At 47.2% G+C, this 16,380-nt stretch overlaps 1 protein-coding gene across 5 annotated transcripts in view; it reads left to right on the top strand.

The window, feature by feature from the left end:
• The window catches only part of FIP1L1 (factor interacting with PAPOLA and CPSF1), a 228,115-nt gene that overhangs the window by 41,795 nt on the left and 169,940 nt on the right, over positions 1-16,380 (top strand). For all 5 annotated transcript variants that reach the window (XM_063920934.1, XM_063920933.1, XM_063920932.1 and 2 more), the window contains exons 11-12: positions 2,385-2,432; positions 3,669-3,695. In XM_063920934.1, the coding sequence (XP_063777004.1) occupies positions 2,385-2,432; positions 3,669-3,695 (75 nt within the window). The remainder of the gene's footprint in view (positions 1-2,384; positions 2,433-3,668; positions 3,696-16,380) is intronic.

The raw sequence follows: 16,380 nt of genomic DNA, 5'->3' as shown, positions 1-16,380 counted from the left end.
AGAAATTGCATTAAGAGTTTGCTGTATTGCCGCCGCCGTTGGTATTACTGCATTTAAAAGGTTCTCTTTAATTAGTATTTAGCGTAGTCCTTAATTAGCAATCAGCACAGTATCTATATTGGACCAGGGCTGCACAACTCCTAAATGCTGATGTGCCTGACTCTGGGGAGTCTCTTCTGTTCAGGCATATAATTCCTGGCTCCTACGTATAGCTGACTGGATCTACATTACCGTGTTGTAAGATACATATATAAAAACCAACAGCGGCAGTTACTCCGTATTCCTGTTTTGTTACTCTGACTTTAACTATTGGCCGTCCACTGGCACTGACCAGAGAGAACCGGTGTCACACAGGTAAATAGTACCTCTCACTAGGAGCGTTTCCCACAAAAACCGCAAAACATAAAATAGTTTGCAATATTACAGTTTTGCATAATACATATAAAATGAGGCTGGAAATGAAGGCAAGGCGCCTAAAATATTTTGCGCCTCGCCTGTTTTGTCTCTTCTGTTGAGGTCACCGAGCTAAGGGGGTTATTCAGAGATGGTCGCAGATCTTGCTTCTGCAGCAAAATCTGCTTCCATACACTCGCATGCTGGTGGCCGCCCAGCATGTTTGGTGCTGTCCCACAATGCGCTCGCAATTTAATTGCGAACGCAGTGTATAGAGGTCGACCCCTGCCTGTGCAGCCTGGCAGCATGTTGCCATACGCAGGAAACGTAGGTGACATCATAGACCTGCACCAGAAATGGCCATGACACGCCTGCGGTTCCCGATTGACGTCTCCCCCCAACGCCGCGTTGTCGCCCGTCGCATGTCATCACTACGCAATTGCATCCTTTTTTTTTTTTCATGTGAATAAGACCCTCAGTTATTTCTGGTATGATTAAAAAGTCCTGCGGGCTCCTGGATGATTTTGTCTACTACGGATTTAAATAAATCCTTTCTTGTAGAACTGCGAGAAGTGTATCCTTGTACACACACACAAGTACATTTAAATCTGATCTTTATTTTATGTATTGTTTGTCGGTCTTGAACCTGCATTCGTTCTCTAACCTGATGATCACTAAAAGGCCATAATCGCCATTGTTTGCACAATGAAAGGAGACTAACACTAAATATTTACATTAGTTCTTATTTTCGTTGCTCTTATTGTGAAATCTTAACGTGTTAGAGAAAAGCTGTTGCGTTTGCATGCGTTTCAGCACCTTCTATCTACACTGCTTATAGCTACAATATCTCTCTGCTCCGTTTGCAGGTTTCTGACCATCTCCTAACTATAAATCAATAGTGGCTGTACATCTGCTGCAAACCATGCAGGCCTGTGGCTTTGGCTCCCAATGGGCCCTGCTTTATTTGTGCTGCAGCCAGCACTTTATCTTCAAAGCCGTTACAAAAATAGCGTTGTGCCATACCTCCTTGGCTCATCTGGGAAGGGAGGCACAGTTGTTACCTCATATTAACTGAGAGAGAGTAAGCCAAAAAATCAAGAATTGCAAATATAAAACATCCTGTGGAAGTTCTTTGGAAAGTATTACCCACTTTGAAGTCTGATTCTTAGACCGTATTTTCTTCCTTGTTGAATTCATTGCAAGAAAAACTCTGCCTGATTTATTCCAGTAAGGTGACATATTGTTTTTATTTAACACCTTAACTGCTCTATACAGCTGCTCATTCAGGAGGCTGACGTTTAGCACCTAGCAGGGGCCACATGTTACACTATCAATAGTGATCTTGGTATGTTTATGTTTTGCTGGCAGGGTTATTAGGCCTAGCATCAGTGGTTATGTTTAGTTGCATATCGCGAAAAATGAATCTTGTAACAAATTGTCCTTTTTATGGCTTTGTTTCCTAATGTGTTCTGCTATGCAAGCAGCTTCTGGCCACGTTTGTAGTGTGATCTCTTCACTTAGTCTAGTCGCCACATATGCCTATACATCCTAGAGTATCATGAGATCAGGGCATTATGGACAAGTAATGCTCATTGCAATAGAGAATAAAAGAAGGGATATTTATTTCCTTCCTCCTGTTGGACGGTGAGTTGGATAAATAAGCAGAGAAATTGTGTAGCCCTAGTTGTAGTCCAATCTTAGTGTGACTTGTGTTCAGCATTGCTAAGATTAAAGCGTTCTGTTCAGCAGAGGGTTCCCAGACTGCATCATCTGCTCTAATTGGTGTTAAATGGTTACAGATGTGGCATGTTAATATCGTGGTTATTCTTTTATCTTCATCAGGGCATGTCCTGTCCATCACAAGCTGCAAGTCCAGCTTCGGTGCATGGAATGTGCACTTATATCTGTCTGCTGTGTTATCTTGCCAACAATTATGCAAATGACTGGTACCGAGTGTCTGTAAATCATGCCATTATTTCCCCTTCTTCTAGGATCTGGAATGCAGTTATCTTTCTCCATGCAAAAACCATCTAGATATGGTATAGTGGCTTTCTTAATACTCATGATTTCTGGATTTGTTTTGCTTTGAGTGGGGATTAGGCATTGTTGCTGAAAATATACGGAGACGGAGTGGTGCATAGTGTTTGTGGTGGTGGATTGTGAATGATGTGTGTTTTTAAATCATGTTAATTAAGATTCCAAGTATCATTGGTGTTGGCTAAATTACATAGATCTGGTTGTTCAAATGGCTTACAGGAGGAATAATCACTCCAAAGCAGCCATTGGCTGAGCAGATTTAGCAGCCAGCAGAGACACTGCCAGATGAAACCTAATTACATTTTTTTTTTTTTTTGTGTGCAAAATAACTATGGGTCAGTGACAGACTAGTTATCTTTGTGTGACACAGCTTAGGCATTGGAAATAAGTAATACAGCCACACATACATAGAAAAGTATACTTGAGTTTATGTAGTAAATGCGGTAAACTGATGTTACTTGGAAACCTATTTAAATCATCTTATTCTGATTTGTACACAATTGCCTGTAAAAGATGAATTTCACGTTGATTTTGAATATATAACTGTAAAAGGAGACTGTCAAAGAAACTGGTATATGTTGCCATTAGAACCTAATTAAAAGGTGTATATCCGATTTAAGCACAAGGCTAAGTTCCGGGTTTAATTATTCTGCATTTTCCCAAACTGTAAACACATGGGTAAAGTGCAGTAACCTATAGATTCCTTTTAAAATCCCTGCACGTTAAATTCCTGATGGTGCGTTTTAAGATGGACTTTTCCATTCAGCTCCTGAGGCTATAAGGAAAAGTTGTCCCTTCTGGGGCTTAACACACGGGGTATCGGTCAGAGCTGACTATTAGCCTGTGGATAATTGGCTATGCCCCTAAATGTAACTACTATAAGCACTAATAAACTGCATTAAGTTTGTAGTTTTTCCAGTACTGTATCTTTGTTTGGATGCATTTATAATTGGTCAAGTCATTCGTAGATACCTCTGCTATGGGGTGTATTTAATACCTGTCTGATCCTTTTCTGATGAATAGGTCTGAACCCCTTCCGACCTAAATCTGTCCTTCCAACACTTATTGACTAAACCCCTATATGTCAATTCAGCAAGTTCTAGTCTTCAGTATTCCAAATTTTGCTAAGTTTCATCCTGCTGCAGAGCATCATGGGAAATATATTTTAATAACTGAAATGTAATATTCATTTTTAATTGTATTAGAGACAGTTGTGTTTATTTTTATTCTCTTTCTAGGAATACCCATCACAGTGCCACCACCAGGCAAGTATCTACTTCTAATTTATAGTTTGTGCCCTAGTTGAATGTGTAAATTGTAATTTTAAAGTGAATTCCTGTTTAAGCTTCTCACCCTTTGCTGTTCGTTTAGTACATTTCTCTAACGTCCTAGTGGATACTGGGGAACTGTACTTTGGTACCTTGGGGTATAGATCTGGTCCACTGGAGCCTGGCACTTTAAAACCTTTAGTGTATGTGTGTGCAAGCTCCTCCCCACTATGCCCCTCCTACCAGACTCGGTTTAGAAAAATATGCCCAGATAACCGAGGGCATTTCTCTGGAACTCCAGAGAGTTTACATTTATTTTATTTTCTCTGACGTCCTAGTGGATGCTGGGTACTCCGTAAGGACCATGGGGAATAGACGGGCTCCACAGGAGACTGGGCACTCTAAAAAGAAAGATTAGGTACTATATCTGGTGTGCACTGGCTCCTCCCTCTATGCCCCTCCTCCAGACCTCCGTTAGAATCTGTGCCCGGCCAGAGCTGGATGCACTCTAGGGGCTCTACTGAGCTTCCTAGAAAAGAAAGTGTTTGTTAGGTTTTTTATTTTCAGTGAGATCTGCTGGCAACAGACTCACTGCTACGTGGGACTGAGGGGAGAGAAGCGAACCTGCCTGCTTGCAGCTAGCTTGGGCTTCTAAGGCTACTGGACACCATTAGCTCCAGAGGGATCGAACACAGGCCCCGACCTCGGTCGTCCGTTCCCGGAGCCGCGCCGCCGTCCCCCTTGCAGAGCCAGAAGACTGAAGAGAAAGTTGAAAACCGGCGGCTGAAGACTTCTGTCTTCATTAAGGTAGCACACAGCACTGCAGCTGTGCGCCATTGCTCCCTTAGCACACCACACACTCCGGTCACTGTTGGGTGCAGGGCGCTGGGGGGGGGGGGGGGGGGGGCCTGGGCCCTGGGCAGCAATTAGATTACCTTATGGCACAAAAAAGCACATAATACAGTGTAAAACTGTATATGTGTAAAAACCCCCGCCATTAACATTATAAAAAGCGGGAGAGAAGCCCGCCGCTGAGGGGGCGGGGCTATCTTCCTCAGCACACCAGCGCCATTTTCTCTTCACAGCTCCGCTGGAAGGACGCTCCCCAGGCTCTCCCCTGCAGTATACAGTACAACAAGGGTAAAAAAGAGAGGGGGGGGGGGCACATAAATTTAGGCGCAATATTGTGTATATAAGCAGCTATTGGGAAAAATCACTCAGTAATAGTGTTAATCCCTGTATTATATAGCGCTGTGGTGTGTGCTGGCATACTCTGTCTCTGTCTCCCCAAAGGACTTTGTGGGGTCCTGTCCTCAGTCAGAGCATTCCCTGTGTGTGTGCGGTGTGTCGGTACGGCTGTGTCGACATGTTTGATGAGGAGGGTTACGTGGAGGCGGAGCAGGAGCCGATAAGTGTGATGTCGCCCCTTACGGGGCCGACACCGGAGTGGATGGATATGTGGAAGGTATTAACCGACAGTGTCAACTCCATACATAAAAGGTTGGATGAAGTAACAGCCTTGGGACAGCCTGCATCTCAGCCCGCTCCTGCCCAGGCGTCTCAGAGGCCATCAGGGGCTCAAAAACGCCCGCTACCTCAGATGACAGACACCGATGTCGACACGGAGTCTGACTCCAGTGTAGACGAGGATGAGACAAATGTACAGTCCACGGGCCATCCGATGCATGATTACGGCAATGAAAAATGTATTGAACATTTCTGACATTAACCCCGTTACCATTTAAAAAGGGTATTATGTTTGGGGAGAAAAAGCAGCCAGTGACTTTTCCCCCATCTGACGAGTTAAATGAATTGTGTGAAGAAGCGTGGTGTTCCCCTGATAAGAAACTGGTAATTCCTAAGAAGTTACTGATGGCGTACCCTTTCCTGCCAACGGATAGGGTACGTTGGGAAACCTCCCTTAGGGTGGACAAAGCGCTCACACGCTTATCGAAAAAGGTGGCACTGCCGTCTCAGGATACGGCCGCCTTAAAGGAGCCTGCAGATAGAAAGCAGGAGGCTATCCTGAAGTCTGTAAACACACACTCAGGTACTATACTGAGACCTGCAATTGCTTCAGCATGGATGTGTAGTGCTGCAGCAGCTTGGTCCGATACCCTGTCAGATAACATTGATACACTCGACAGGGATACTATTTTGCTAACCATAGAGCATATAAAGGACGTAGTCTTATATATGAGAGATGCACAGAGGGATATTTGCCAGCTGGCATCTAGAATTAATGCAATGTCCATTTCTGCCAGCAGAGTATTATGGACTCGGCAGTGGACAGGTGATGCTGATTCTAAAAGGCACATGGAGGTTTTGCCTTATAAGGGTGAGGAATTGTTTGGGGACGGTCTCTCGGACCTGGTATCCACAGCAACAGCTGGAAAATCGACTTTTCTACCTCACGTTCCCTCACAGCCAAAGAAAGCACCGTATTATCAAGTACAGTCCTTTCGGCCTCAGAAAGGCAAGCGTGTCAGAGGCGCATCGTTTCTGCCCAGAGGCAGGGGTAGAGGAAAGAAGCTGCATCAGACAGTCAGTTCCCAGGAACAAAAGTCCTTCCCTGCTTCCACTAAGTCCGCCGCATGAGGCTGGGGCTCCACAGGTGGAGCCAGGTGCGGTGGGGGCCCGTCTCCGGAACTTCAGCGACCAGTGGGTTCGCTCACAGGTGGATCCCTGGGCCCTACAAGTGGTATCTCAGGGATACATGTTGGAGTTCGAGGCGACTCCCCCTCGCCGTTACCTCAAATCAGCCTTGCCAACTGCTCCCAGGGAAAGGGAGGTAGTACTGGCGGCTATTCACAAGCTGTACCTTCAGCACGTGATAATCAAGGTTCCCCTCCTTCAACAGGGACGGGGTTACTATTCCACAATGTTTGTGGTACCGAAACCGGACGGTTCGGTAAGACCCATTCTAAATTTAAAATCCTTTAACACTTATCTGAGGAAGTTCAAGTTCAAAATGGAATCGCTCAGGGCGGTTATCGCAAGCCTGGAAGAGGGGGATTTTATGGTATCACTGGACATCAAGGATGCCTACCTGCATGTCCCCATTTACCCACCTCACCAGGAGTACCTCAGGTTTGTAGTACAGGATTGTCATTACCAATTCCAGACGTTGCCGTTTGGTCTGTCAACGGCACCGAGGGTATTTACAAAGGTAATGGCCGAAATGATGATACTCCTTCGGAAGAAGGGAGTTATAATTATCCCGTACTTGAACAATCTCCTTATAAAGGCGAGGTCCACGGAACAGTTGTTAGCCAGCGTAGCACTATCTCGGGAAGTGCTGCAACAACACGGCTGGATTCTGAATATTCCAAAGTCGCAGCTGATTCCTGCGATGCGTCTGCTGTTCTTAGGCATGATTCTGGATACAGAACAGAAGAAGGTGTTTCTCCCGGAGGAGAAGACCAAGGAGTTGTCATCTCTGGTCAGGGATCTCCTAAAACCAAAACAGGTGTCGGTGCATCACTGCACGCGGGTCCTGGGAAAGATGGTGGCTTCTTACGAAGCAATTCCCTTCGGCAGGTTCCATGCAAGGATCTTTCAGTGGGATCTGTTGGACAAATGGTCCGTATCGCATCTTCAGATGCATCGGTTGCTCACCCTGTCCCCGAGGGCCTACTGTGGTGGCTGCAGAGTGCCCATCTTCTCGAGGGCCGCAGATTCGGCATACAGGACTGGGTCCTGGTGACCACGGATGCAAGCCTCCGAGGTTGGGGGGCAGTCACTCAGGGAAGAAACTTCCAAGGACAGTGGTCAAGTCAGGAGACTTCCCTACACATAAATAATAAGAATTTACTTACCGATAATTCTATTTCTCGTAGTCCGTAGTGGATGCTGGGAACTCCGTAAGGACCATGGGGAATAGCGGCTCCGCAGGAGACAGGGCACATCTAAAGAAAGCTTTAGGATCACCTGGTGTGCACTGGCTCCTCCCCCTATGACCCTCCTCCAAGCCTCAGTTAGGATACTGTGCCCGGACGAGCGTACACAATAAGGAAGGATTTTGAATCCCGGGTAAGACTCATACCAGCCACACCAATCACACTGTACAACTTGTGATCTGAACCCAGTTAACAGCATGATAATAGAGAAGCCTCTCGAAAAGATGGCTCACTACAACAATAACCCGAATTTTTTGGTAACAATAATTATGTACCAGTATTGCAGACAACCCGCACTTGGGATGGGCGCCCAGCATCCACTACGGACTACGAGAAATAGAATTATCGGTAAGTAAATTCTTATTTTCTCTGACGTCCTAGTGGATGCTGGGAACTCCGTAAGGACTATGGGGATTATACCAAAGCTCCCAAACGGGCGGGAGAGTGCGGATGACTCTGCAGCCCCCAATGAGAGAACTCCCGGTCCTCCTCAGCCAGGGTTTCAAATTTGTAGAATTTTACAAACGTATTTGCTCCTGACCAAGTAACTGCTCGGCAAAGTTGTAAAGCCGAGGGCCCCTCGGGCAGCTGCCCAAGATGAGCCCACCTTCCTTGTGGAGTGGGCATTTACAGATTTTTGGCTGTGGCAGGCCTGCCACAGAATGTGCAAGCTGAATTGTACTACAAATCCAACGAGCAATAGTCTGCTTAAAAGCAGGAGCACCCAGCTAGTTGGGTGCATAGAGGATAAACAGCGAGTCAGATTTCCTGACTCCAGTCGTCCTGGAAACATATATTTTCCGGGTCCTGACAACGTCTAGCAACTTGGAGTCCTCCAAGTCCCTAGTAGCCGCAGGCACCACAATAGGTTTGGTTCAGGTGAACGCTGAAACCACCTTAGGGAGAAACTGAGGACGAGTCCTCAATTTCGCCCTGTCCGAATGGAAAATCAGATAAGGTTTTTACATGATAAAGCCACCAATTCTGACACGCGCCTGGCCCAGGCCAGAGCCAACAGCATGACCACTTTTTCTGTGAGATATTTTAACTCCACAGATTTAAGTGTGTCAAACCAATGTGACTTTTGGAACCCAAAAACCACCTGGAGATCCCAAAAGTGCCACTAAAGGCACAAAAGGAGGCTGTATATGCAGTACCCCTTTAACAAATGTCTGAACTTCAGGGACTGAAGCTAGTTCTTTTTTGGAAGAAAATTGACAGAGCCGAAATTTGAACCTTAATGGACCCCAATTTCAGGCCCATATATACTCCTGTTTGCAGGAAATGTAGGAATCGACCCAGTTGAATTTCCTCCGTCGAGCCTTACTGGCCTCGCACCACGCAACATATTTTCGCCAAATGCGGTGATAATGTTTTGCGGTTACATCCTTCCTGGCTTTGATCAGGATAGGGAAGACTTCATCCGGAATGCCTTTTTCCTTCAGGATCCGGCGTTCAACCGCCATGCCGTCAACGCAGCCGCGGTAAGTCTTGGAACAGACAAGGTCCTTGCTGGAGCAGGTCCCTTCTTAGAGGTAGAGGCTACGGATCCTCCGTGAGCATCTCTTGAAGTTCCGGTTACCAATTCCTTCTTGGCCAATCTGGAGCCACTAATATAGTGCTTACTCCTCTCCATCTTATCAATCTCAGTACCTTGGGTTTGAGAGGCAGAGGAGGGAACCCATACACTGATTGGTACACCCACGGTGTTACCAGAGCATCTACAGCTATTGCCTGAGGGTCCCTTGACGTGGCGCAATACCTGTCGAGTTTTTCCCAACGGTTTATAATCATGTGGAAGACTTCTGGGTGAAGTCCTTACTCTCCCGGGTGGAGGTCGTGCTGAGGAAAACTGCTTCCCAGTTGTCCACTCCCGGAATGAAAACTGCTGACAGTGCTATCACATGGTTTTTCGCCCCGCGAAGAATCCTTGCAGCTTCTGCCATTTCCCTCCTGCTTCTTGTGGCACCCTGTCTGTTTACGTGGGTGACTGCCGTAATGTTGTCCGACTGGATCAACACCGGCTGACCTTGAAGCAGAGGTCTTGCTAAGCTTAGAGCATTGTAAATGGCCCTTAGCTTCAGGACATTTATGTGAAGTGATGTCTCCAGGCTTGACCATAAGCCCTGGATATTCCTTCCCTGTGTGACTGCTCCCCAGCCTCGCAGGCTGGCATCCGTGGCCACCAGGACCCAGTCCCGCATGCCGAATCTGCGGCCCTCTAGAAGATGAGCACTCTGCAACCACCACAGGAGGGATACCCTTGTCCCTGGTGACAGGGTTATCCGCTGAAGCATCTGAAGATGCGACCCGGACCATTTGTCCAGTAGGTTCCACTGGAAAGTCTTGCGTGGAATCTGCCGAATGGGATTGCTTCGTAGGAAGCCACCATTTTTACCCAGAACCCTTGTGCATTGATGCACTGAGACTTGGTTCGGTTTTAGGAGGTTCCTGACTAGCTCGGATAACTCCCTGGCTTTCTCCTCCGGGAGAAACACCTTCTTTCTGGACTGTGTCCAGGATCATCCCTAGGAACAGAAGACAAGTCGTCGGAACCAGCTGCGATTTTGGAATATTGAGAATCCAATCGTGCTGCCGCAACACTACCTGAGGTAGTGCTACACCGATCTCCAACTGTTCCCTGGATCTCACCCTTATCAGGGAATCGTCCAAGTAAAGGATAACTAAAATTCCCTTCCTTCGAAGGAATATCATCATTACGGTCATTACTTCAGTAAAGACCCGGGGTGCCGTGGACCATCCCTACGGCAGCGTCTGAACTGATAGTGACAGTTCTGTACCATAACCTGAGATACCCTTGGTGAGAAGGGTAAATTTTGACATGAAGGTAAGCATCCTTGATGTCCCGAGACATCATGTAGTCCCCTTCTTCCAGGTTTGCAATCACTGCTCTGAGTGACTCAATTTTGAATTTGAACCTCTGTATGTAAGTGTTCAAAGATTTTAGATTTTAAAATCGGTCTCACCGAGCCGTCTGGCTTCGGTACCACAATAGTGTGGAATAATACCCCGTTCCCTGTTGCAGGAGGGGTACCTTAATTATCACCTGCTGGGAATACAGCTTGTGAATGGCTTCCAAAACTGCCTCCCTGTCAGCGGGAGACGTCGGTAAAACAGACTTTTGGAAACGGCGAGGGGAATACGTCTCGAATTCCAATTTGTACCCCTGAACTATTACCTGAAGGATCCAGGGGTCTACTTGCGAGTGAGCCCACTGCGCACTGAAATTCATTGAGAACGGGCTCCCACCGTGCCTGAACTTGTAAAGCCCTAGCGTCATACTGAGAGCTTGGCAGAGGCGGAAAAGGGTTTCTGTTCCTGGGAACTGGCTGATCTCTGCAGCCATTTTCCTCTCCCTCTGTCACGAGCAGAAAAGAGGAACCCTTTTGTCCGCTTGCCAACCAGGACTGCGCCTGATAATACGGCGTCTTATTTTGAGAGGCGACCTGGGGTACATTCCCTTTTTTTTTTTAAGGCAATACTTCCAAATGCCGTTTGGAATCCGCATCACCTGACCACTTTACTGGTATAATTGGACAACGCACTTATACTTGATGCCAGTCGGCAAATATTCCACTGTGCATCATGCATATATAGAAATGCATCTTTTAATTGCTCTATAGGCAATAATATACTGTCCTTATCTAGGATATCAAATTTCCAGTCAGGGAATCCGACCACGCCAACCCAGCACTGCACATCCAGGCTGAGGCGATTGCTGGTCGTAGTATAACACCAGTATGTGTGTAAATACATTTTAGGACACTCTCCTGCTTTCTATCAGCAGGATCCCTAAGGGCGGCCATCTCCAGAGAGGGTAGAGCCCTTGTTCTTACAAGCGTGTGAGCGCCTTATCCCCCCTAGGGGGTGTTTCCCAACGCACCCTAACCTCTGGCGGGAAAAGGTATACTGCCAATAACTTTTTAGAAATTATCAATTGTTATCGGGGGGAAACCCACGCATCATCACACACCTCATTTTATTTCTCAGATTCAGGAAAACTACAGGAAGTTTTTCCTCACCAAACATAATACCCCTTTTTTTTTTTTTTTTTTTGGTGGTATTTATATTATCAGAAGAGTGTAAACTTTTTCCATTGCCTCAATCATGCAATGTGTGGCCCTATTGGAAATCACGGTTGTCTCTTCACCGTCGACACAGGAGTCAGTATCCGTGTCGGCGTCTGTATCTGAGGTAACGGGCGCTTTAGAGCCCCTGTATGAGACGTCTGGACATGCACAAGCTGAGTAGCCGGCTGTCTCATGTCAACCACTGTCTTTCATACAAAGCTGACACTGTCACGCAATTTCAACAGTACATCCACTCAGGTGTCGACCCCCCAGGGGGTGACAACACTATTACAGACACTCTACTCCGTCTCCTCATCATTTTTCTCCTCATACATGTCGACACAAACGTACCGACACACAGCACACACACAGGGAATGCTCTGATAGAGGACAGGACCCCACTAGCCCTTTGGGGAGACAGAGGGAGAGTTTGCCAGCACACACCAGAGCGCTATATATATATATATATATATATATATATATATATATATATATATATATATATATATATATATATATATATATATATATATATATTTCTCTATCGTCCTAAGTGGATGCTGGGGTTCCTGAAAGGACCATGGGGAATAGCGGCTCCGCAGGAGACAGGGCACAAAAAAGTAAAGCTTTACTAGGTCAGGTGGTGTGCACTGGCTCCTCCCCCCATGACCCTCCTCCAGACTCCAGTTAGATTTTGTGCCCGAACGAGAAGGGTGCAATCTAGGTGGCTCTCCTAAAGAGCTGCTTAGAGAAAGTTTAGTTTAGGTTTTTTTTCTTTACAGTGAGTCCTGCTGGCAACAGGATCACTGCAACGTGGGACTTAGGGGGAAAGTAGTAAACTCACCTGCATGCAGAGTGGATTTGCTGCTTGGCTACTGGACACCATTAGCTCCAGAGGGATCGAACACAGGCCCAGCCGTGGAGTCCGGTCCCGGAGCCGCGCCGCCGACCCCCTTGCAGATGCTGAAGCGTGAAGAGGTCCGGAAACCGGCGGCTGAAGACTCCTCAGTCTTCATAAGGTAGCGCACAGCACTGCAGCTGTGCGCCATTTTCCTCTCAGCACACTTCACTGGGCAGTCACTGAGGGTGCAGAGCGCTGGGGGGGGGCGCTCTGAGAGGCAAATATAAACCTTATACAAGGCTAAAAATACCTCACATATAGCCCATAGGGGCTATATGGAGATATTTAACCCCTGCCTGACTGGAAAAATAGCGGGAGAAGAACCCGCCGAAAAAGGGGCGGGGCCTATCTCCTCAGCACACGGCGCCATTTTCTGTCACAGCTCCGCTGGTCAGAACGGCTCCCAGGTCTCTCCCCTGCACTGCACTACAGAAACAGGGTAAAACAGAGAGGGGGGGCACATTAATGGCTATATATATATATATTAAAGCAGCTATAAGGGAGCACTTAATATAAGGATATCCCTTATATATATATATAGCGCTTTGTGGTGTGTGCTGGCAGACTCTCCCTCTGTCTCCCCAAAAGGGCTAGTGGGTCCTGTCTTCATTAGAGCATTCCCTGTGAGTTTGCGGTGTGTGTCGGTACGTGGTGTCGACATGTATGAGGACGATATTGGTGTGGAGGCGGAGCAATTGCCAAATATGCAGATGTCACCCCCCAGGGGGTCGACACCAGAATGGATGCCTTTATTTGTGGAATTACGTGATGGTTTATCTTCCCTTAAACAGTCAGTTGAGGACATGAGGCGGCCGGACAATCAATTAATGCCTGTCCAGGCGCCTCAAACACCGTCAGGGGCTGTAAAACGCCCTTTGCCTCAGTCGGTCGACACAGACCCAGACACGGGCACTGATTCCAGTGACGACGGTAGAAATTCAAACGTATTTTCCAGTAGGGCCACACGTTATATGATTTTGGCAATGAAGGAGACGTTACATTTAGCTGATACTACAGATACCGTAAAACAGGGTATTATGTATGGTGTGAAAAAACTACAAACAGTTTTTCCTGAATCAGAAGAATTAAATGACGTGTGTGATGAAGCGTGGGTTGCTCCTGATAAAAAGTTGATAATTTCAAAAAAGTTATTGGCATTATACCCTTTCCCGCCAGAGGTTAGGGCGCGCTGGGAAACACCCCCTAAGGTGGACAAGGCGCTCACACGCTTATCCAAACAAGTGGCGTTACCCTCTCCTGAGACGGCCGCACTTAAGGATCCATCAGATAGAAAGATGGAAGTTATTCAAAAGAATATATACACACATGCAGGTGTTATACTACGACCAGCTATAGCAACTGCCTGGATGTGCAGTGCTGGAGTAGTTTGGTCAGAATCCCTGATTGAAAATATTGATACCCTAGATAGGGACAATGTTTTACTGTCGTTAGAACAAATAAAGGATGCATTTATCTATATGCGTGATGCACAGAGGGATATTTGCACACTGGCATCTCGGGTGAGTGCTATGTCCATTTCAGCCAGAAGAGCCTTATGGACACGACAGTGGACAGGCGATGCGGATTCAAAACGTCACATGGAGGTTTTGCCGTATAAAGGGGAGGAGTTATTTGGAGTTGGTCTATCAGACTTGGTGGCCACGGCTACTGCCGGGAAATCCACTTTTTTACCTCAAGTCACTCCCCAACAGAGAAAGGCACCGACCTTTCAACCGCAGCCTTTTCGCTCCTACAAAAATAAGAGAGCAAAGGGCTTGTCGTACCTGCCACGAGGCAGAGGAAGAGGGAAGAGACACCAACAGGCAGCTCCTTCCCAGGAACAGAAGCCCTCCCCGGCTCCTGCAAAAACCTCAGCATGACGCTGGGGCCTCTCAAGCGGACTCGGGGACAGTGGGGGGCCGTCTCAAAAATTACAGCGCGCAGTGGGCTCACTCGCAGGTAGACCCCTGGATCCTGCAGATAATATCTCAGGGGTACAGGTTGGAATTAGAGACGGATCCTCCTCATCGTTTCCTGAAGTCTGCCTTACCAACCGTCTCTTCCGAAAGGGAGAGGGTGTTGGAAGCCATTCACAAGCTGTACGCTCAGCAGGTGATAGTCAAAGTACCCCTATTACAACAAGGAAAGGGGTATTATTCCACTCTATTTGTGGTACCGAAGCCGGATGGCTCGGTAAGGCCTATTCTAAATCTGAAGTCCTTGAGCCTCTACATAAAAAAGTTCAAGTTCAAGATGGAGTCACTCAGAGCAGTGATAGCGAACCTGGAAGAAGGGGACTTTATGGTATCCTTGGACATCAAGGATGCGTATCTACACGTTCCGATTTACCCCGCACACCAGGGGTACCTCAGGTTCATTGTTCAAAACTGTCACTATCAGTTTCAGACGCTGCCGTTCGGATTGTCCACGGCGCCTCGGGTCTTTACCAAGGTAATGGCCGAGATGATGATTCTTCTTCGAAGAAAAGGCGTATTAGTTATCCCATACTTGGACGATCTCCTAATAAGGGCAAGGTCCAGAGAACAGCTGGAGACAGCTTTAGCACTATCTCAAGAGGTGCTAAGACAACACGGGTGGATTCTGAATATTCCAAAATCCCATTTAATCCCGACAACTCGTCTGCTGTTCCTAGGAATGATTCTGGACACGGTTCAGAAAAAGGTTTTCCTTCCAGAGGAAAAAGCCAAGGAGTTATCCGATCTGGTCAGGAACCTCCTAAAACCAGGAAAAGTGTCAGTACATCAATGCACAAGAGTCCTGGGAAAAATGGTGGCTTCTTACGAAGCAATTCCATTCGGCAGATTCCATGCAAGAATATTCCAAAGGGATCTGTTGGACAAATGGTCAGGGTCGCATCTGCAGATGCACCTGCGAATAACCCTGTCACCAAAGACAAGGGTGTCACTTCTGTGGTGGTTGCAGAAGGCTCACCTATTAGAAGGCCGCAGATTCGGCATTCAGGATTGGATCCTGGTGACCACGGACGCCAGCCTGAGAGGCTGGGGAGCAGTCACACAAGGAAGAAACTTCCAGGGAGTATGGACGAGTCTGGAAAAGTCTCTTCACATAAACATTCTGGAACTAAGAGCAATCTACAATGCTCTAAGCCAGGCGGAACTTCTCCTGCAAGGAAAGCCGGTGTTGATTCAGTCGGACAACATCACGGCGGTCGCCCATGTAAACAGGCAGGGCGGCACAAGAAGCAGGAGTGCAATGGCAGAAGCTGCCAAGATTCTTCGCTGGGCGGAGAATCACGTGATAGCACTGTCAGCAGTGTTCATCCCGGGCGTGGACAACTGGGAAGCAGACTTCCTCAGCAGACACGATCTTCATCCGGGAGAGTGGGGTCTACATCCAGAAGTCTTCAACATGTTAATAGACCGTTGGGAAAGACCAATTGTAGACATGATGGCGTCTCGCCTCAACAAGAAACTGGACAAATATTGCGCCAGGTCAAGAGATCCACAGGCAATAGCTGTGGACGCACTGGTAACTCCTTGGGTGTACCAGTCAGTGTATGTGTTTCCTCCTCTGCCGCTCATACCAAAGGTATTGAAGATCATACGGCAAAGAAGAGTAAGAACAATACTAGTGGTTCCGGATTGGCCGAGAAGGACTTGGTATCCGGAACTTCAAGAGATGCTCACGGACGAACCGTGGCCTCTACCTCTGAGAAGGGACCTGCTACAGCAGGGTCCCTGTCTTTTTCAAGACTTACCGCGGCTGCGTTTGACGGCATGGCGGTTGAACGCCAGATCCTAAAAGGGAAA

Source organism: Pseudophryne corroboree, chromosome 1, assembly GCF_028390025.1.
Source record: "Pseudophryne corroboree isolate aPseCor3 chromosome 1, aPseCor3.hap2, whole genome shotgun sequence".
NCBI classification, from domain to species: Eukaryota; Metazoa; Chordata; class Amphibia; order Anura; family Myobatrachidae; genus Pseudophryne; species Pseudophryne corroboree.
This window is presented reverse-complemented; position numbering and strand designations above follow the sequence as displayed.